Source organism: Anabrus simplex, chromosome 11, assembly GCF_040414725.1.
Source record: "Anabrus simplex isolate iqAnaSimp1 chromosome 11, ASM4041472v1, whole genome shotgun sequence".
Lineage (NCBI taxonomy): Eukaryota > Metazoa > Arthropoda > Insecta > Orthoptera > Tettigoniidae > Anabrus > Anabrus simplex.
In genome coordinates this window covers 11,861,148-11,883,928 of record NC_090275.1, presented here as the reverse complement: position 1 = coordinate 11,883,928, position 22,781 = coordinate 11,861,148, and the positions used below count along the sequence as shown (strand labels likewise).

General features: G+C 37.9%; 1 protein-coding gene across 4 annotated transcripts in view; it reads left to right on the top strand.

The window, feature by feature from the left end:
• LOC136883537 (REST corepressor) overlaps nucleotides 1-22,781 on the top strand; it is a 230,794-nt gene that overhangs the window by 129,807 nt on the left and 78,206 nt on the right. For 3 of the 4 annotated variants that reach the window (XM_067155907.2, XM_067155905.2, XM_067155906.2), the window contains one exon: nucleotides 2,254-2,366. The exons of the other annotated variant lie outside the window; for it this stretch is intronic. In XM_067155907.2, coding sequence (XP_067012008.2) covers nucleotides 2,254-2,366 — 113 coding nt within the window. The remainder of the gene's footprint in view (nucleotides 1-2,253; nucleotides 2,367-22,781) is intronic. 4 annotated transcript variants of the gene reach the window in all.

Sequence of the window (22,781 nt, the reverse complement as noted above, 5' to 3'; positions counted from 1 at the left end):
ACCCTTTGAAAGAAAATAACTAGAAGTCAAATGAAAAAATATATAAATGTCATTCCTTTTGCATTTCATTCCTAAATGACAAGTGCATATCCTAAATTTGAATATCCTCATTTCGCTCCTGATGGTATTCCAAAAAGCACCCCGTCCTGCAGAGTGGTAGATCACACTGCTTACATTTGAATGTTGTTTATTTGCCTCTCCCAGAAGCTGTCCTATTTTTCATTTGTAAACACAAAGCACACACTTTGGCACGACCAGGTATCTTCACAAGAGAATGAAATAATTTAGGGGATAGACAGACGATGGGTGAACTTCTTTTCCTGCCCGTACATTTGCGAGACGTGAAGTTCCTGGTCAGCTGTTGCACCAAGTTGCGCCGGAAGTTCAGTTGTCTGTTTCCATGAGCTGTGAGAGCTGATTGGTTACTTACCATAAAGAATGAAACTGTTCACAACGTACACATTGATCACAAAATGAAAAATTAATTTCCTCAATTTTTTAGACGATTATCTATCCCGTAGTATTCCCTTTTCTGATCACTGATGTTCACGCCATCCATACGTTTTGTGTAACTTATGACAGCATGAGGACACGTAATTTGTATTTCTTCATTGCCTTTACCCGTGTCTCGTTTCACTGTACCATCATTCACAAAATCTGAATTTGAGAACCTTTTGACACAACTCCGCGATTAGACGACGTGGTGCGAACTTGAACAAGAATAATCTCTAACTAAAGATGATGTTCATAAAGTAGGTCTGCTTGGGAAATATACACATGAAATGCTGTCTACAAGGATCTGACAGCTTGCTGAGTCAAGGGATTACAGTATGGTTTCATAAGACCCTTCAATATTTCTCTCAACACACTTCTAATGAACATGAGTGTGACAAGCACTTTGGAGCGTTCAGCATGGCAGGTGGGTGATAATATTCAAGCACTCTGGAGTGTTAGGGACAGCAAAGGGTTAACATACTGTAGCGAATTTTTAAAAAATTCTCTTTAAAAAGTACCATAATAAACATGCTTTGAATGGAGAGTTTAAATACATTTTCTGCTGTTCTTGTGAGTTGTTTCAAATAATTGAGACTTTTGTTAATCTGGTAAACTTATCCCTTCAGTTAGATCAGATTTTTTTTTCAAGCTGCTTTACGTTGCACCGACACAGATAGATCTTTGCAAGTAATGAAAATCATTTTATTTTCCGTATTGAAAGAATCTCAATAATAATAATATAAAAGAATTTATTGGACTCCAATGTATTGAATAGGTTGGAGTCCAATAAATTCTTTTATATTATTATTATTACAGATAGATCTTACGGCGACGATGGGATAGGAAAGGGCTATGAGTGGGAAGGAAGCATCCGCGGCCATGATTAAGGTACAGCCCCAGCATTTGCCTGGTGTGAAAATGGAAAACAACGGAAAGCCATTTTCAGGGCTGCCAACAGTGAGGTTCAAACCCACTACCTCCTGAATACTGGATACTGGACGCACTTAAGCGACTGCAGCTATCGAGCTCGGTTTAGATCAGATTAACAAAGTTCTAATGTATTTTCAAAAAATACAAAACCAGTATTAATATTGCAGTATTTACATACTTCAGTAGAATGTCTTTGTTTGATCAACAGTTATGTATAATAGATCTGAGATTCACCAATATTGATGAAATAATAACTGTAATATTGTCTAGCACCATGAACACAAACTACTTTTTCTGATTATTTTGTCCACTTGAGAATCCTATTGACTGTTTTTAATAAGCATTGACAATTTGATGTTAGGCTGGTAATACAGAAGAATACTATTACTATTAACTTCCAGCATTCCTTTCAGTTTAACCTGTCTCTGCCTATTTTAACTTTCCATTGTGAAATTTTTAGTATGTAGAAGTATTAAGCTTAATAGAAAACAAATACCAGAGCTGTCAAACTGTACTTGGATGAGATAAAACTTGTATTACATTTTTATACTTTACTAATGTCTACCAACATAAACACAAACTACTTTTTTCTGATTATTTAATTCATTTGAGAATCCTGTTATTTATATTTCAAAATCTAAAAGCAGTTACTGTACAGCAATTGAAATTATGAAATCTAAGGGAAAATTTGAGGAGGTGGGAGGGAAGGACTACTGAATGTTGTGAATGTTAGTGTCCTTTGTTACTACGCATGCTCTGTGGAGTTGTGTTTGCTAGTGGCACACTGTGCCTAGCCATCACTGTATATTGTTGGTGTATTTTCCGCAGAAAGACGGTGCAGAGGGTGGGAAGAGCTCATGTGCAAACTGTGGGGTGGCCTGTACCCACACACACATCACCCCCAAGGGCAGCATGTGTACTACTTGTTATCAACACTGGAGGTACAAATTGGACTTTTAAAGTGAAACTGTGTTCAGGGTGTCCAATGAGACATGAAAGTAATGCACATTTTCTTATCATGTTGAAGATCTATTGTAAGTACTTTATATTATCTTTAGTATTGTAGTGTGTACAAAATTGCATTGAATTTTCCTTAGTTCTCATGAGGGAAGCTTCAGCGAGGTCACATCACAGCTTACCTGAAATTTTGCTAATATAATCTATGTACTATAAAATGGTCATCTACTAAAAATCAGTAGCGAGTTTTAGCTGTAAGTTTTCAAAATCAACGTTAGAATGTGTGGAAAAGAGAAGAATAGGAAGTATATGGTTGTATCAATCCACTTGGGCAGCCCTGGTAAGGGCCAGATGGTGTGCAGTAGAATGTGCACTCACAACAGACGAGCTGCTTGAGTTACCCTATTTGTCAACTGTTTGTCCTCTCCTCCCTGAAGAAACAGAGAGGGAACTGCAGCTGACTGTTTATACCCCCTCTGCCACACTGTCTCCAGTCACCAAGCTGTCCATTGCTGCTGGCAAGATGCAATGTCATATAATATTTCCAGCCTCGGTTTCCAGACCTGCCCAGTAAAACTTGCAGCTGATTTTTTCTGGAGGATGTTCGTATACTATATATAGATTCTGTCAGTGAAATTTCTGGTGATTTGTGATGTAATGCCACTGAAGCTTCCCTCATTGATGGAAAATATTTGGACATGAGTGCAGTTATAGACTTTTAAGGTATCATTCACTGAAAATAGATATACCATTGTGCCTTACTTCAACTGTAAGAGACATCCTGAACCACAAGTTCTGTAGGTAGGCATCAGATGTAATTTAGCCAGTCAGGAGCCTCCAGATTATTCCATTTTTTCAGGTGAAGATTTTCAGCCAAGTCAGTTCTCACACTCTGGTACATATAGATAAAGCTTATAAATCATCTTCTTGTGACTTCTTCCAAAGCTCTGATGTACTTTGCTCCTTGCAAGTGTAGATAAACATTTTCTGGCTGGCTTCTGTAGCATGTGATTCTACCTAGGGATCTTATGTGATGTAGAGAACTAAAAATAAGAGACTTTAATGATGACATTCCACTTTAGATCCCCAATTACTGTTATTGAAGAATTGTTTCAGAATCTTTATCTCATTTAACTTCATATTAAACTAATTCATTTTTGTGGCAGTTTTAATATTCTTAAAATATCTTCATTTTTATCTGATTTTAAAAAAAATTGTGATTAAATGCTTCAATTTCCTACATCTTATTCCTATTTTTATTGCATAACAAAAATATTCGTGAATAGTTAAATTCATTTGATTAGAATATTTATGTTGGGGATTATGTCTTCTCAAGTCTCTCGTTTTTAGAGCCAAGTAGAAATCTGCTTCATGTACCTTAAAAAAGAATATAAAGTTATTCTATGAAAATACTCTTTGAATCCTAAATTTGTGTCATTTTAAACTGTTTTAGAACACAAAAATAGTAAATTCTTACTAACCTAGCTCACGCATAACCCTTCTTGATCTCTAAGCTCAGCAACTTTGTCTGCCTTCAGTCGTTTCTTTTCTGTGTTCCACAAAAATATCTTTCTATCCTTCAACACTAGATAGATTTTAGATGTGAAAAATTCATGTGCGTGACATTTGGCAACGTCCTTTGTTCTGAAGAATACAAATGTAATGCAGCCCAGAAAACCATGCCACATGTCTCTTCGAGAAAATATTCAGTATAGTAAAAAATAAGGCATTGCAAATTAGATCCACTGATTATTTTAAATTCTAGTCACTGGGTTCCTTTTTAAATTTTAATCTGTTAGTTCAATACATTAATTGTGGTGCCAGCCACATAAAATAATGTACTCGCCCAAAATGAATTCATGCTGGATATTGCCAGTGCTAAATTCCTTTAATGACAAGGAGGGTTTTTTGTTGAAAGTTAATAATAATTGCATATAATTATGTTTTCCCCAATTATGGGAAATTTAAAACAATCTAAATCTACTGTTTTAATGCAGTTTAGCATCAGTTTTCTTGAAAAAAAATATTTACTGTTTATCTATAACCATGTGATTGGTAGCTTTGGTTTTTAGGCCTAGTTACTACAAGTGTTTTGAAATTGTTTTTAGTGTTCAGTTTAATTATAATTATAATAGAAATTATAAATTCTGTAAAAACTAGCTACAGTACAAATAATTATAGATACCTGCTTCAAGTCGGGCAGAATATCTTTAGTTCCCTAAATGCAAATAAATTTAACAAAATCCAACATGTAAGTTTGTTGCTCTGCTTGATAAATTTTAGTTACTATTTAGATTTCTCCATCTTATTTAAAAAAGTACATTACTCTTTTATATAAAAATGCATTCCTCAGTTAAAATAGAACCTATTACCTTACATTAATTTGAAATCACAAGATTTACTTGTGTAGATTTTTTCCCCCCTTTTCTTGAACGTTGTTTGCCATTTTCTGGAAATGAGTCAGAATTTATTTTAAGGTTTAATATACCACACTCTAAAACGTGTAATTTATCAGTTATAAAGGAAATTTTTTAAAAATGTTCAGAATTGAATCATTCCCTGTTGGAAGAAACAAAATATGGAGAAATTATTTTGGAGACATGTGACATGATTTCCTGGACTCATCCCAAATAATTAACAGGATAATCCATACAGTGAGATAATTTAAGTAAAGCCTGTCCAGTTTTTACTGTTTTACTTTAATCCTGGTGTGTGTAATGAACTTAATTGTTAAAGATTTGTATTGACAAATGAGAAGAGTCCACCTTTCAGTACTACCATTTTATGCTCTCTCTCTCTCTCTCTCTCTCTCTCTCTCTCTCTCTCTCAGAGAAAATACACTTTTTGTATTCTAAAGACATGTTTCATCCCTTTATAAGAGACATCTTCAGCTTAACCCTAGTACTGCTGCAGGATTTTTACCTCAAATGCTGAGCGTACAGTTACTGGATTACAGACACATTTTGAAATATTTTTTGCAGCCACAAATAAATCATAATGTACATGTATTGTATATCATTTTTAAAGCATAGAAATAACAATTTAAAGTAATGAAAGAAATAAAAAGATTAAACTGATAACAATCGGTCACATTGTGAAAAAATATTTAAACAACTGTAAACAGTTACAAAAGAATAAAACTTTCTAGCCAGAAAGTGACTGAAATGATTTAGAGCTGTGACTGAAAAAATTATGTAATTTATACATTATAAACTTATACCGGAGATCCAGAATTTTTATTTTAGAACATTAGTCCCTTCTTGAAAATTGAAGCAAAAGTTCTTTTCCTCATCATTTTTCGAAAATACCAGCTTGGTGGGGCTGCATTACGGGAGGCATATTTCTGGGTCCTGGGTGGCAGACGGTAAACGAGACTTTCTGCAGATTATGGGGCACCCTGTGATAATGTACCTACTTCACTCACACTTTCAGTTCTACTTTCGTCATCTAGCGAACTCTCCACATTATCCTCGGCACAATAATCATCGGAATCTGTGTTCTCACAAATGAGTCATTCCATTTCATTATCATCAACATAAACGGACTCCATTTTTGCTTCCATGACAATACCTTGAAGTGTATAGATAAAAATGTCTGCCTTTCAAATAAATGCTGGTAGTTAGTTACAGATATTTTCAAAAGATAAACATTCCATCTAGCCACTTAGTATACTACTCCTGCAATCTTTTGAGTATCTTACAAACCACGACTATTTTCCCAACCGTGTCGGACAGATGGCAGCAATATTGAGAAACAATCTCACTGTCTGCCAGAAAGACATTCCGCAGTTATTGGGTTAAAGAAGATATAAAATACACGAAATACATATAAAATTGGCGGTAGACACTCTAAAAATAAAATAAATATGTTATAAAAGTTTTTTAAAACTTTTTTATTTCTCTTCCTTTTATTAAGTTGAGAGTTTAAGGTCTTTGTGATTTCTAATTGTAGAATTAACATTAAATTACAGTGGAGTGAAGAATGAGAAGAATATAAAAGATTTTGGTATTTTAAACTGAACAGTTAAGTTTTTGAATACAGATAGCAGGTTCAAACCCGGCAGAGGTAGTCAGATTTTTGAAGACGGAAAAAAAGTCCATTTGACACACCATGTCGTACGATGTCGGCATGTAAAAGATCTCTGGTGACACATTTGGTGTTTACCCGACAAAATTCATTAAAATCTCAGCCACAGACGCCCAAGAGGGATCCGGTTTACTCTGTCTGCCATCAAGTGGGCCTAGAGTAAAACGGAACATCGAAATTGACTAGCAGACAGCCAGATGGCGTCAAATTGAAATGTCTGCACACGGTAGCTGAGGCCATACGTTTTTTTTGCTAGGGGCTTTACGTCGCACCGACACAGATAGGTCTTATGGCGACGATGGGATAGGAAAGGCCTAGGAGTTGGAAGGAAGCGGCCGTGGCCTTAATTAAGGTACAGCCCCAGCATTTGCCGGGTGTGAAAATGGGAAACCACGGAAAACCATTTTCAGGGCTGCCGATAGTGGGATTCAAACCTACTATCTCCCGGATGCAAGCTCATAGCCACGCGCCTCTACGTGCATGGCCAACTCGCCCGGTACGATTATTACTATTATTATTATTATTATTGTTATTATTATTATTATTATTATTATTATTATTTCTTTGAAAAACTTGATAATTTGTGCCGCCTTAATATCCCTAGGTATACCGTGGTACTGGCACAATTTGTCGTACAGTGAACAGTTTGAAATGATGTGCTTCACAGTCTACACACTATTCCATGTTGTACAGATGGGAAGCAGTTTCTTCTCGAGGAGGTAGCTGTGACTTGATCTTGCCTGTGAAGATTGTGTTGTACTGTAGATTCCGTTGTTACTTCATGGAGTTTGCTGTTTGAAGCCATTTCATCTTCCACTGTTGGTATAATTTTGTTTTGGCATAGGCAATAATATCAGTGTGAGGGGTAACTATTGTTAGATCGCCTAGTGGGAGGTATGTAGCGTCTTTAGCTGTCTGATCAGCAGATTCATTGCCTTGAATACCTCTGTGTGAGTGTACCTATGCAAATATGACTTGTTTGCCTTCTTTCATGATGTTGTTAAACAGCAGTTGTATATCTTGGACAAGGATGTGTTTCGAGATGATGGACTTTCTATTGCATTTAATGCACTTTTTGAATCAGAAAAAATCATGGAATTATTGTAGGTGTTGGTTTTCAAAATATGTAGCATAGTCTGCTTTGTTGCATACAGCTCATTAGAGAAGACTGTATAGTAGTCAGGCAATCGGTACAGCATGGTACGTTCAGGATATATAATCCCACATCCCTTTCTTTCCTCACATTTTGATCCATTAGTATAGATTGCAGTGTGCCTTGGGTATTTATTAGAAATTTTCAAGACATAATTGATGGTAGTGAGATCTGTCAATTATGTCTTTGACACTGTAATTTATTTCAAAGTTAATTGTTGGAAGGGTAATAGTCCATGGTGGGACATTAGGAGAGTGGTCTGAGAGGAGTATTGGAAAGATACTTAAATTTAATTCTTCAAGGAAATTAGCTATTCTGACATTGAAAGGCTGTGGTTTTGATCTTGGTTTAATGTGTGTACCTTGGTGCTTGTTAGAAAAGCATACAACATAATTCTTGATTCACTCATAGTTGCTACCTTGAGCGTGTAAGTAAAACTTAGTTGTCTATGTCTAATTGCGAGTGGTGGTTCATTTGCATCTTTTTGAATGCTGGCTACTGGACTGGTGCGGAAGGCTCCTAAGAGCAATTTGAAGAGCTGTGGACTGGATCGAATCAAGGATTTTGATTGAAGACATTCTTGCAGAATTGTGTACAATGCTGCCATAGTCTAATATAACCCTAATAATGGCTTCGTACATGTTCATTCTTCTTCTCTTCTTAAGACGCCGTCTCCGAGCGGAGGTTGGCGATCCACGTAACTAGCTCTGATCTTGACAGCGCAGAATGGAATGCCATTTCTGAAGTACAGCAGTGCCATCTTCGAAGGTCTTTCAGCCATGAATTTCTTCTTCTCCCAACAGATCTCTTCCCCTGTATCTTCCCTTCAATAATAAGCTGTAATAACTGATACCTCTCACCTCTCATGATATGTCGTAGATATTGTGTTTTCCTCTGTTTTATGGTGAGCAGTAATTCTTTTTGCTTTTTCATCCGACGAAGGACCTCGGCATTTGAGATTTTCATTACCCAGGATATCCGCAAGAGACGGCGATACAGGAACATTTCGAAGGCATCAATACGTTTTTCTGTGATTGGATCCAGAGTCCAGCTTTCACATCCATATAGGAGAACAGAAAATATATAGCAGCGGATCATACGAATTCGTAGTTGGAGACTGAGATCTGACCTCACAAAGAATTTCTTCATGGTTATGAATTGTTTCCTGGCCTGTTCAATTCTAGATATTATCTTCCGTTTGGAGTTACATTGGTCATCCAAGATGGTACCCAGATATTTGAGAGAAGACACTTGCTCAACTATTTTATCTTTTATTGTGAGATTTGTCCGAATTGTCTTCTTAGAGAACACCATCAGTTTCGTCTTTGAGGGGTTAACATATAATCCAAACCCTTTACTGTGCTGAACTAAGGAGTTTATCATGCACTGAAGGGCAGGCATGTCATCAGCTATGACAACAGTATCATCTGCATATCTGATGTTGATGATTTTCCCGTTAATTTTGATCCCACCATAGTCTTCCAATGTTTCTTTAAAGATTGCCTCTGAGTAAATGTTAAACAACAGAGGTGACAGTACACAACCCTGGCAGACGCCCTTCCTGATCGAAGCAGTTTCTGAAGTTCCTTGATCAGTTTTGACATTTGCAAACTGATTCCAGTACAGGTTACTGATTATACGTAAGTCACCGGAGTCAATACCTGTTGATCTCAGAATCTCTATCAGCTTATTGTGCCTGACACAATCAAAAGCTTTTTTATAGTCTATAAAACAGGTATAGACATCAACATTCATATCTCTGCACCTCTGCAACAACACATTTAACGAGAAGAGTGCCTCACGTGTACCAACGCCATTTCGGAAACCGAACTGATTCTGATCCATGTGGGATTCACATTTTTTGTATATTCTAGTGTGAATGATTCGCAAGGATATTTTGAGCACGTGAGACATCAAACTTATCATACGATAATCATCGCACTGAGACGAGTTAGGCTTCTTCGGTAGTGGTATGAAGGTTGATTTCAGCCAGTCTGATGGTATTTCTCCTGATACATATATTTGAACCCCCTGTGGGTGGGGGCGGTAGAATAACACACACGGTATCCCCTGCCTGTTGTAAGAGGCGACTAAAAGGGGCCCCAGGATCTCTGAATTTTGGAGCGTGGGTTGGCGACCACGGGGCCCTCGGCTGAGTCCTGACATTGCTTCCACTTACTTGTGCCAGGCTCCTCACTTTCATCTATCCTATCCGACCTCCCTTGGTCAACTCTTGTTTTTTCCGACCCCGACGCTATTAGGTTTGCGAGGGCTAAGGAGTCTTTCATTTTCACGCCCTTCGTGACCCTTGTCTTTCTTTGGCCGATACCTTCATTTTTCAATGTGTCGGACGCCTTCCATATTTTCCCTCTGATTAGTGTTACATAGAGGATGGTTGCCTAGTTGTACTTCCTCTTAAAACAATAATCACCACCACCACCACATATATTTGATTGAATAATGATGTTAAGATATTGAGGCCGGTAGATTCCTGTTCTGTTATTACTTTGAGAACTTCAGCGTACACACCGTCAGGTCCAGTTGCTTTACCATTCTTTTGAAGTTTTACGGCATGTACAACTTCACTTTTTGTTATTTCAGGGCTATTTTCATTTATTTTCTCGTCAGGTGAAGGAGGATCATTTCTGTCATCTTTGAAGAGATTTTTCTATATATTCCTTCCATCGTTTGAGTTTCCCTTCCACGCCCAAGATGATTTCATTATTGGTATCTCTCAAAATTTGACTATATCGTCTCAGTTTCAAACATGTTCATTAACACTTGGTAGTCTGCCCCCCCAGTTCTATGCTGCCAGGATCTTCAGTATGTTCTGCCTTCGCAAGCAGTCATCTTTAAGGTTTTTCAGGTGAGGTAACCAACTTAACGTAGAGTCGAATAAAACTCCTAAGATTTTCATAGTTGTTACTGTTTCAATTTTATGGTTGTCCATGTACAGCTAAGGGTCTTGTACAGTATGTTTACATTTGGAGAAGAGTATGCATTTGGTTTGAGTCTTGGAAAACTTGAACCCTGTAACTTTAGCCCATTTCTGGATATTATCAATTGATTCTTGAAGTAACTGTTGAATAGTCAATTTATTTCTTCCTGCACTTAATATAGTCAAATCATCGGCAAAAAGGCAAGCCTTTACTGGTAGGTGAATGTTGCAGACAATGCCATTTAATGCGATGAGGAATAATGTGACACTGTTGACTGATCCTTGGGGAACTCCATTATCAATGGTTACTTTACGTAAAAGAATTCCATTTGTCCTGACTTGAATTCGGCGATCTTTAAGGAAATTATAAATGAATGTTTCCTGAAATATTATGTTTCAAAATGTTTCAATTAGATAGTCTTTCCACACCATGTCATATGCCTTCTCAATGTCTAAACTAACAGCTATGAGGTGCTGGTTATTCAGGAAATATTCTCGGATTTCTGATTCTAAACAAATCAGAGTATCTGTTGTTGAATGTGCTTTACGAAAACCATTGTATGCATCACTAAAAAAGTGTGTATGTTCCAAATACCAGTGTAATCTCTTGTTAAAAATTTTCTCCATTAGCTTACACATTGTACAGGGTGCGGCAGAAATACTTGATGAATTTCAGACGTAAATAACTCAGCAACGCAACAAGCCATTCACAATTTTGTTGCGCAGTTTAAAAGAGCAGGTTTTGACATTTATATCACGTACAGTAGATTGGAGCGAACTAAAGGTCGTATTGGCCACAGCTTTCAAACAGGTGTTATTGTCATGGTGCACACGGCATTGGCCTTGGAGGACACATGCATCGTTTCGTCCGGGCTAGTCAGTCAGTCAGTCAGTCAGCCAGCCAGTCGCTAGCATGGCATTGAGTGGTGAAGACCGAGGTTTCGTGATTGAGACTTATTTAAAAAATGCCGACTATGTTACCACAACACAGTGTTTGTTTCGCAGACACTTTGGCTTAGGTCAACACGAGAACACTCCGAGCAGGAACACCATTCTGTTATGGGTGAACAGTTTGAGATAAATTGGTTCAAGTATGAAAACGAATTACATAAAATCAGTTTCATGGTCCGTATCGCACTTCAATAGATTCACAATTAAGTATTTATTATTTTCCACCTAGTCGATACAATGATTGCTTAAGGCAATTTAAAGGTTAAAAGTGGTACATGTTTCGTATTTTATCAACATCTTCAGCCACATAACACTGTTTAGATGAAAAATATATAAAATTGACAAAGTAATGCTTAAGAGGAAGTGTCCTTAAAATTAACATAAGATTGACAACATTTCCTCTTAAGCATTACTTTGTTAATTTTATATATTTTTCATCTAAACAGTGTTATGTGGCTGAAGATGTTGATAAAATACAAAACATGTACCACTTTTAACCATTAAATTGCCTTAAGCAATCATTGTATCGACTAGGTGGAAAATAATAAATACTTAATTGTGAATCTATGAAAACGAAGTCGCCTGGTAGGCCTCATAGCATCTGAATACCAGAGACCGTCCGTGCAGTGAGACACACCGTTACGCAATCTCCTCAATGTTCTTTGCGTAGGCATTCACATGCTACGAGACTCTCGGATCGCACCGTAAGGAGGATTTTACACGCAGACATAAAGTTCCATCCGTACAAAATGATGGGTGTTCAGAAACTCGGTGAACGTGATTGGGCCAACCGCAGAGCGTCTTGTGAGACTATCCTGGAAGCTGTAGTAGCTGACACCAGTGTCCTGGCAAGTGATAAAGCACACTTTCATTTGTCAGGCTGCGTTAATAAACAAAATTTTCGGTACTGGTCCGCAACCAATCCTCAACAGCTCCATGAGCGATCCCTCCACAGCGAGCGTGTTACTGTTTGGTTCGCTGTCGCTGATTTCGGAATTGTAGGACCCTACTTTTTTGAAGGGGATAGAATTGTAACAGTAACATCGGATCGTTACATACAGCTATTACACAACGTCCTGCAGCAGGCACTCACCGACTTAGGGAATCCTGCTGTGTGGTTCCAACAAGATGGTACCACTGCACACACAGCCAGGGCGTCGATGGGTCTCCTCAGAGAAATGTTTCCAGGACGTCTCATCTCCTTACGGGATGATATTCCATGGCCAGCCCGTTCCCCTGACCTCGCCCCGTGCGATTTTCTTACTCTGGGGATATTTGAAAGATTGTGTCTTCCAACGTAAATCGTGAACACTACATGACCTGAAAGCTGCCATCTGTGAAGAAATCGAAGTAATACCACAAGACATGCTCAAGAGAGTCATGCGAGCTTCAGGGAGAGCCTTCAGAGGTGCATCGAACAGGACGGTCGGCATTTGGATGACATTATTTTCAAAACTTTGTGTGTATGTGTATGTGACCCAAGTGGCAAACACTACTCTTTCCAACTGTGCAATAAATCTTTAAATGGCTTGTTGCGTCGCAGAGTTATTTACATTTGAAATTTGTCAGGTATTTCTGCCGTACCCTTTATTTGTCAAGGCGATGGGACAATAATTATCAGGGACCAAAATGTCCTTTCCTTGTTTGAGTATAGGTACTACAATAGCACAACACCATTGATCTGGAAATAGTTTGGAACTCCATATATAAAAAATCAGATAAAAAATTAGATGTATGGCTTTTCAAGCATTTCGTCTTAGGTCTGACACTAGACTCGTCAGAGTGGGATGTGTCAGACCCTACCCACTTATGCTGGGGTGTATGCAGGTGAACTTATCAGAAGCCTCTTATGTGGCACAGTCTGATAACTGCATACGGGAGATAAAACTCCACAATGGAATCAATGCCCGCCTAGCAATTCCAAATGGTAATTCTAAATTCCCATGAAGGGAATTAGATATTTTTCCACCAATAGAGCATATCAAAAATCAGATCAAAAATTAGATGTATGGCTTTTCAGGCGTTTGCTCTATTAACCAGCATTTCGTCTTAGGTCTGACACTAGACTCTAGTCTATGCTATGAAGTCTTGAACAATATCATTGATGTGTTTAGAAAGAAATTTGTTTGTTGGAATTATATCATTTAAATAGTTATGTACAGTCTTTCTAAATGATTCCCAATTTGCCTTATTTAAGTTCTATTTATAATATTGGGGATTTGATGTGTTGTCTGGAGAACTTTGATCATCGTTAGTTATGATGGGAAAGTGATCCCTTCCTTGTAAAGTTGAATAAATGGACCAGTTAAACCGTGCAGCTATGTCTGGCGTGCATATAGTTAAATCTGTGGTACTGTATGTTCCGTGTGCTATATCAAAACGGGTTGGAGCAGTTGAGTTCAATAATACTACAGTAAATTCATCTAGTATCTTCTCTATTTCTTTCCCCCATTGCATCAGTATTGTGACTGTCCCATAAACTGCTGTGGCTATTAAAATCACCCATCATAATGAAGGGTTTGGGAAGTTGGTGTATTAGGTTTCTTAAATCATCAGTGTGAGATGATGTAGCTTGAGGTAGGTATAATAAAACTGTGACAGCTTCTAAATCAGTAGTTAAAGGAACCTCTTGATGGTGTAAATTATTTTTAACATAGGTAGCTATTTGGATTAATTCTGTTTTTATAATGTATGTCGAACTGTCTTAAATGGGAAACAAAGTTGTCTTGAAAGTTAGTTTCTTGTAGACAGACAACTGAAGGCTGATGTTTATTTAGTAGAAGTTGTGAATACTCTCGCTGCGATCGAAAACTGTTGAGGTGATATGTATGTTGATTCCCATAGGGAATCTGAAACATTTGTCCCGAATGAGTAAATTTATAATACCAATATAAATGGTCCGTTATTGGACATTATAAATTTTCCAGCTAACTCATTCCTGGTTACCAGCGTTTCGCCCTCGTGTGCTAGGGTGGGCTCATCAGTTGGTACCTAGCACACCTACCAATACGCTGGTTAGTGCATACCGTGGAGGGCTCTGCGTAGGCTACTTGCAGCCACCGGCAGTGCCAATGCACTAAGAGACTTTGTCTCATTACCAAAAATTGATGCCTGCTTGGCCATCAGATGATATATATGTTGATTCCCATAGGGAATCTGAAACATTTGTCCCGAATGAGTAAATTTATAATACCTATATAAATGGTCCGTTATTGGACATTATAAATTTTCCAGCTAACTCATTCCTGGTTGCCAGCGTTTCGCCCTCGTGTGCTAGGGTGGGCTCATCAGTTGGTACCTAGCACACCTACCAATACACTACCTACCAATATATCATCTGATGGCCAAGCAGGCATCAATTTTTGGTAATGAGACAAAGTCTCTTAGTGCATTGGCACTGCCAGTGGCTGCAAGTAGCCTACGCAGAGGCCTCCACGGTATGCACTAGCCAGCGTATTGGTAGGTGTGCTAGGTACCAACTGATGAGCCCACCCTAGCACACGCGGGCGAAACGCTGGCAGCCAGGAATGAGTTAGCTGAAAAATTTATAATGTCCAGTAACGGACCATTTATATTGGTATTATAACTGTTGAGGTTCCGTTGAAGTAATGTTATAGTCATAAGAATGACAAACAGGTGTAGAGGGAATGTCATCATCATTATGTGGGGGAAGTTGAGTCATCACTGGAGTAATCTGGAACTAAACTGTTAATTGCTTCCATCTCTGGTTTCACAGTTAGCCTTAAGCAGTTTCTTGACTATTCGAGTACTCTTGTTCTTTATGGATTTTTCAGTGTAGTATGGATATAGTTTTTGAAGGGCTTGGGCAAAATCCTCTAGATCTTGGGTGTAATTGGAAGTTATTGTTGTTATGTCATTAACTCCAATACTGTTTTCAAAAAAGGATTGGAGTTGTAAGTAACTGAGGAAAAAGGACTGAGGGTTGGCTTCTAGAACTTCCTTAATTGGCTGAAGCATATCACTAATAGTTGTGCTTTCTTTTTCTGTCTTTGGTTTGTTATAAGTTTGTTTTGTCTTGTGTTTCCCTGCCTGTTCACTTGTTGTAGGTTCAGTTGGGCAGCAAGAATAACACATGAGGAGTTTTGAGGAAATTCCAAAGGCGAGGTTAGAATCGTTTTGACTGAGGAAATTCCGATAGATTTATCTTATCATGAGAATTACTGTTTTTATTTAATGAGGAATCTTCATTTATTATTTCATCATTAGTAGGGTAGTTTCTAGCTAAGTGCCCCTCAGTTTTACAAAGGAAGCAGGTGGATGTGTCAGAAGATAAATAAATCCAGTAATTGGTAACCTCATATTCCATGGGAGTGAGTCTGGAAGTTTGTTCAAGTCTTCACTTTGAACATAAATCTGTCTCTGAAAACTGAGAATGTCAAAAAATCCAGGGATTGTTAGACCTGCTGTAATAGGGGATATCTTTGACATTGGTTTAAGGCCGAGTTTGAGAAATTCTTCTTCAATAACAATATTACATATCACAGGGCAAACAGATAGAATAACTGCTTTTAGTTAGGAGAGGTCTTATTTCCAAGGAAACCCTATTTATGTAAATCTTGGGGTGTTTTAAAATTAATTCTTCAACACACTTCTGACTTGCAAAAAAGATGCATATTCTTCCATTAGATATCCGTGAGACAAATCGGACGTTACTAGGGCTAGTCAGTTTTCCAATTGCTAGTATATAATCTCAGATACTAATTTCATCACAAGATTGAATATCAATAGCTTGATCTTTCTTAGGATAGGATTGCATTGCTGCAGAGTAACTTAACCTTGGGTTGTTTGGAGATTAAGTGTTTTAGGAACAGTAACAGAGGTCATGAAGTTACCTGGTTCACCGGTATGGGTGGCAATTGTGCTCTCTTTATCCTTTTGATTTATGAGGTTACTTGAGACTTGTTGATTTTCATTATTTAGATTCAGTGAGTTAGAAAAATTTTGCCGACCTCCATCAACAGAGGCGGCCATTATTGGTTACCTAACAGGATGAGGTTAGTTATGAAAATGATCCTTTAATGAACACTAATCTCCACAATGCAGATTTAAAATCACACTCGCTTACTACAAAAGTACTTAGCAGCTTCACTCTGGTGCTTCAGACGGTAAAATATAGCGTAGAATTACAGATTATTCAATAGTTCTAAGCGACAATATTACACGCGAACATCATGTAAGTCACTGCCATCTTGATTGTGATTTAAAACGTTGTGTATGGGTAACACTTTGATATTCTTTCTTAATTATACAGTTCTTTTTATGTTGTGTCCTTACAATGGTAACGTTTAGTCATATAGAGTGATATTATATTTACATTGTTAATTGGGTATTTTGAGCTAAAAATTATTTCTTCCGAGCAGTAGCACAATAATATAGGAGTATTAAAAGATGGACTCTTCTCAATTTGATTTGAACCTGGTGTGGTCGCATGACATCTGAGAGATTCCACACTAGTTTATTTCTGTCATTGCAAGGAAATTACCAGGGCCACAGACTGGAAATGCTGTCCATCTTTCAAAAAACTATTCACAATCTACATGATAATGCATCAGTGTTCCATCGTTAGTCTAATTTGTATAGTGGTGAGTCATTGTTACACAAGTGTCAATGTTGTCTGATAGATGTTGCACATACTTCACTGCTACAAACTAAGTTCCTGTTTTGAAGTATTATCTTCAATAATATTTCAGCAATTATTCTTCAGACTGGCTCAGATTGCATGGTTTCTTGCTAAAACATAAATGTCTCACATTTTTAGGGCTGAAAATGAGTGGAAAGGGGCAGTGATATAACCTTGATTGCGTTGATCAGTTTGTGCAGAGTTTGCTCGAGGAAGATGTTCTAGAAACCTGATGTGAAAGTACAGACACTGAACAAGATATAGACAGTAGTGATGAAGCTGGAGAAAATGACTGATTATTTCCTAGGGCGAAATAGAGTTTCTAAGTGGCGTAAAGTTAATCCTCCCAGAAATGTTTGAACTCTGCAACAAAATATCGTCACACATTTACTGGTGTGAAAAGTGTTGCAAAGCTTGCTAAAGCTCCTAAAGAATGCTGGGAATTATTCTTTGATGACACAATGCTATCTGCTATAGTGGGGTGTACAAACAGGAAAATTAGAGAGATTGAAACGAACTACAGCAGAGAAAGGGACACTCTATCTACTGACATAAAACGAAGGCTCTTATTGGCATAGTGTACTTATGTGCTATAAGAAAAGATAATTACACAAGTACGAAGGACATTCGGGCTAGTGATAAGATAAATGTAGTATTGTGCTCCTTGGTTATGTCAGAAAGATGTTTCAGGTGCCTAAGGATTTGACAAAGAGGATACCGAAGAGAAGAGGAAAAGCTATAACTTGGAACCAGTTGGAGAAATGTTTAATTGCCTGTGAAGAGCTGTCAGAAGGTATATTCTGTGGGAGCGTACTGTACATTGGATAGAAACCTGGAAGGTTTTCGTGGAAACTGCTGCTTTAGACAGTTTATTCTGAGCAATCCAAATAAGTATGGCCTAAAGATATAAATGCTTTGGTTGATGCTCAAATATGCTATAAAGTAAGCCTCAAAGTTTATGCAGGTAAAGAGCCGGAGGGACCATTTGAAATGATCAGTAAGGCCATTGATGTACTTAAACGCCTAATTTCACTTGTAGTTGCAGGAAGAAACATCACCGTAGATAATTGGTTCACGAGTATTGAGCTCACCAATTTTCTGTATGAATGTAACATTACTCTAGTTGGAACTGTGAGAAAAAATAAACCTCAAATTTCTTCTCGAGACATCGGGACAGCATGGTTTGGCTTTCAAGAATGCCCAACTTTGGTTTTATGTGTTGCCAAGAAGAATAAAGTTGTTCTCGTTCTCTCAACAATGCATCATGATACAACGGTCGATCCTTGAACTGGAGACAAAAATAAACTGTAAGTGGTGACGTTCTACAATGCTACTAAGTCAGGTGTTGACGCTGTGGACCAGCTGAGCAGTACATACAGTGTTGTGAGGAAAACACTGGTAGTGTTTTATAGCACACTGAACATGGCAGGAATAAATTTGGAAATTGTTTTCCAGAGCGATAATAATGCTAATGTTAGATGGAGTTGGTTTCTAAAAGATTTGACTCGTGATCTGGTTGATGATTACTTTTTTGTGTGTGTGGGGGGGTTTTTTCTTTTCTTTTCAAAACTTGGCATAGCCTCAGAAACAGGCACCACATGACCTGTGTCATATAATTGTGTGCGACCACTGCAGGGTTAATGTCTTAATTTATTTTAATCACTGCATCAATGATATTGCAGATTGACGTGAACAAGAATTAAATTTGTTTCACACGTCTATCCTTAATGCTCAGGTAAGAAAGCCAATGGGCCGATGACCTAGATGTTAAGCCCCTTTAAACAACAAACATCATCATCAAGAAAGCCAACAAGAGCAAAATATGCAGTCATTGATTAAAGAAGAATCATTCACAAAAGAGGAGTTGTCGTTTTGCTGTAAAACCTGATCTGCAGTTACGTTTCAAGCAGATAGTCAAATGTTTAGTGTAGTGATGTGTTATTTGAATGTCTTGTCACCAGTAGGCATGAACATGCCACCACCCTTTACCTATGTAAAGGCTCACAGAGGCCACTCATGTAATTGAATGCTGCTTCCAGTTGTATGAAAAGCTTGTTGACCACTCAACTTACCTGTATGACACAAGCAAAGACGTTTCTCCCAGTTATCAGAGTTGGAGAACAGATGCATTATTAGAATGTGCATGGGTGAATGATCCGTTGATGAATTGCCTGTCGGGTAGACCATTCTAACCAGATTATTAGCCTATTTTAGGACCGCTAGATGCGTCGGCACTTACACATATGGCAAAGGCCACCAAGAGAGAGGATTGTTTGATCCTCTAATGAGCAGATCCAACTGTTACCATATCTGACATCCGGGCATGTGTAGCATGATCGTAACAGGCCCCACTGTCTGCCTGACCCCTTCCAGAAAATGTAGTCTTTTGACATCTATTCTGTCTCCTGCCATTGGCACCTACCCACTGTCGCCTCTACAGTGACATCGTGAACAAATCTGGACTATAACGGACTGGAATAGGGTTGTCTTTTGGGATGAATCCAGGTTTCCTTTGTGCAGTAACAGCATCCGTGTTTATGTCTGGAGGCCTCGCGGGCTATTGGATCTGACAGTCAGTCACCCCTGATAGTGTATGAGGGACATACAGTAGACAGCACAACAATGTGTGTGGCAGGGGATATGATACAGTGGCAAGTGTTAAGCATCAAGGCAGGGTTTCCAAGAGGCATTTTCAAGCAGGATAATGCTCGGCTGCACTCGGTGTATCGGAGGAATGCCTCCACAACATTGCCACATTTCCATGGCATGCCCAATCACCAGATTTGTTACCCATCAAATATGTCTTGGAACACGCGGGGTGCCAACTTCAGCAGCCTAGGGGTTTACCTGATCTTAAGGACCAGGTGCAAAAAATATGGACAGATAGGCCGCACTATACCTTACAAAGGAAGTGTGCCTCCATGCCACTAGTATTACATCTTATATCCAAGCTAGAGGTGAACCCAGAGAGTATTGGTGTCTTCCTTGAAGTTTTCAGTTTTCTGCAATTAACTAATCTTTCATTCTGATGTCCCATCAACATTACAATCGTCCATATTGAATTTCATGTGATTCCATCAGTTCCTTCTTGGTGCATGATTTGTTTGACATTAAGTCTATTATGCACATAAGAAACTGATGGAGAGCAGTAATTTACTAGGTAAGCCTGTATAAGTATCAGACATGAAAGAAAACATCACATGTCCAAGATTTTTTTCTGTAATCTTCTTCATTTGAAAATAGAGAAATAATGGTTGTAACAAATGTTGCAAAATAGATGCTGCTGTTAGGAAGGTAAAGTGGGAGTGTTAGAGACCCAGAGCAGTACCTGGTCTTAACATTAAGTAACTGCTCCTGGTTTCCTTTCCCTTCTGTCTACTATTCTGCTACCACATCTTTACCTGGTTTTTAATATTATCATCCTTTTTGCTTCTTCGACCACTGATGAGGCTGCAAACAAAACCGTCTGGACATTAGATATTTTCTTTTATGGGCTCTATCTATGCATGCTTATTTGTAAGTTGCTGCTCTCGTTTTCTGCAGCTTTTCCCCATACCTTTGGGGTCGCAGATGCGAACTGTGTCGCACACGTGAACATGACCCTGTTTTATGGCCCGATGCCCTTCCTGATGCCAACCGTAGGTAGAGGGAGGTACTCACTATTGTGTTTTTCTGTGGTGGTTGGTAGTATGGTGGTTTGTATGAATATGAAGAGGGAAGTGTTGGGACAAACGCATATACCCAGTCCCTGAGCCAGAAGAATTAATCAGACACAATTAAGATCCCCGACTGAGCCGTTAGTTTTTAATTTTTTTGTCATATTTGAAGCAATTTCTTTTCAGTTTCAACTCAGTCAATTTATAACTGTTAGGCTCTTCAGTCTGTTGAAACTAGTTTATGAATAAATAAAATTTAGAAACTATGCGAAAAAGAAAACGCACAATAACAGAATTAGACCTGTAAAACAGAAATGGGCAATTTCTTTTATATCTTTTCTTTTTTTCAAGTAGTTTCTAAATTTTATTTATAAGTTTCTTTCAACAGACTGAAGAACCTGTCAGCTATAAATAAACTTATAAAATCCTAAACTCAAGATTATATACCAGTACTTCAAAATATTGATATAAATGCTTAGGTAGTCAGATATTATTTGGGTTTTAAACTACTCTTTCAGTTATTTCCAGCTCCCTTCTACTTTAGTTCTACAGTATATGTTCAACCTAGTTAAGATGACTAATGAAATAAAATTGCTAAGTAGTGTTATGATTGCTTTGCTTAAAATGCTTTCTTACTATCAGCTCTTTGATTATGAATAGCTGGCTTTGGAGTACTGTGCTATGCAACTGTAGTGTCATTATCCATAGTCCCACCTACGATGTGTAGGTACCTTGGCTTGGCTTAGTATTCACGTCGAGTGTTTCAGTTAATTTATAGTAATATCTATTTTTGTACTCCTGTTTCAAATAGCTCAGTTAAAAGGCCATTTTCCATCCTTGTAAAGTATAAAAAATATTTATGATCGTCTCAAACTCAACAGCACTTGGTCCATCTTGTTATGCTGGCCACTGAAATTATTTAACTGTACGATTTGATTATGAATGTCATGGACAAATTTGCTAATGAAATAGCAACACAGAAACTACTAAGCTGCTGATTACTTCAGTTTCAGGTGCGAACATACCACGGTTAGGAAATGGGGTAGGGACGTAATATTTCTAGGCCCCGTGGGGAATTTGATCCCAACTACAGTTGTAAGCATTTAATTATTGTTAGGGGCGGTGATTTTTAGCATTTTGAAATCTGAAATTTAGCATTTTGTAGCAGTTATACATCTGTAATTTAGTGTTTGAAGGAAAACATAGAAAGTGAGTTGATTATGATACAGATAATGTTGTACAATAATATTAATGTAAAATTAAAATAGCATTTGCATACAGATAATAGTAACATAAAATGAAGTATAATAAAATTTTACCGTTATTTTAAATTGATATAGACTAAAGAATAACAAAAAAATATTGATTCAGAATCGAGTAATTAAAAAAAGGTACAGAATATACTTAAAACATGTTCATGAATAAATGCCATTGTTGTGGGTCATCATCATGTGACACTTCCAGCTTGCCGAGTGGGGTGGTGTTGAACGGGCTCTCACCAGTTTTGTCTGTCAATGTAAGTTTCTCTCTCTCTCTCTCCATGATCACTTTCCATTCCCCTTCTCTACTCTCTACGTCTATCTTCAGTTGGTCCGGTCATAGTTTCCTTGGTCATCCAGCAGGTCTCCTTCCGCTGACTGTCTGTTCCATGTGTGCATATCATGTCAGAGTGTCTGGCATTCTCTTAATGTGCCTGAACTAGTTAAGTCTTGCAGACCTTAGTCTTTCCTACAGAGGGTGCTCCAGAGATGATCTGACATTCTTATTTCTCACATGATCTTGCTGTGTTTTTTGTGTGGCATTCCTAAGAAATTTCATTTCAAATTGTTGAAGGTAATCATAGAAAATACAGGATACCGGAACATTTTGTTTTGTCATTAGTCTCCTTTATCATTTACAATTAAATTATATTTACTTTAAATATCTTTCAGCATTTACAATCTTGGTAGGAGCTGCTTGGGCAAATTATGGGTA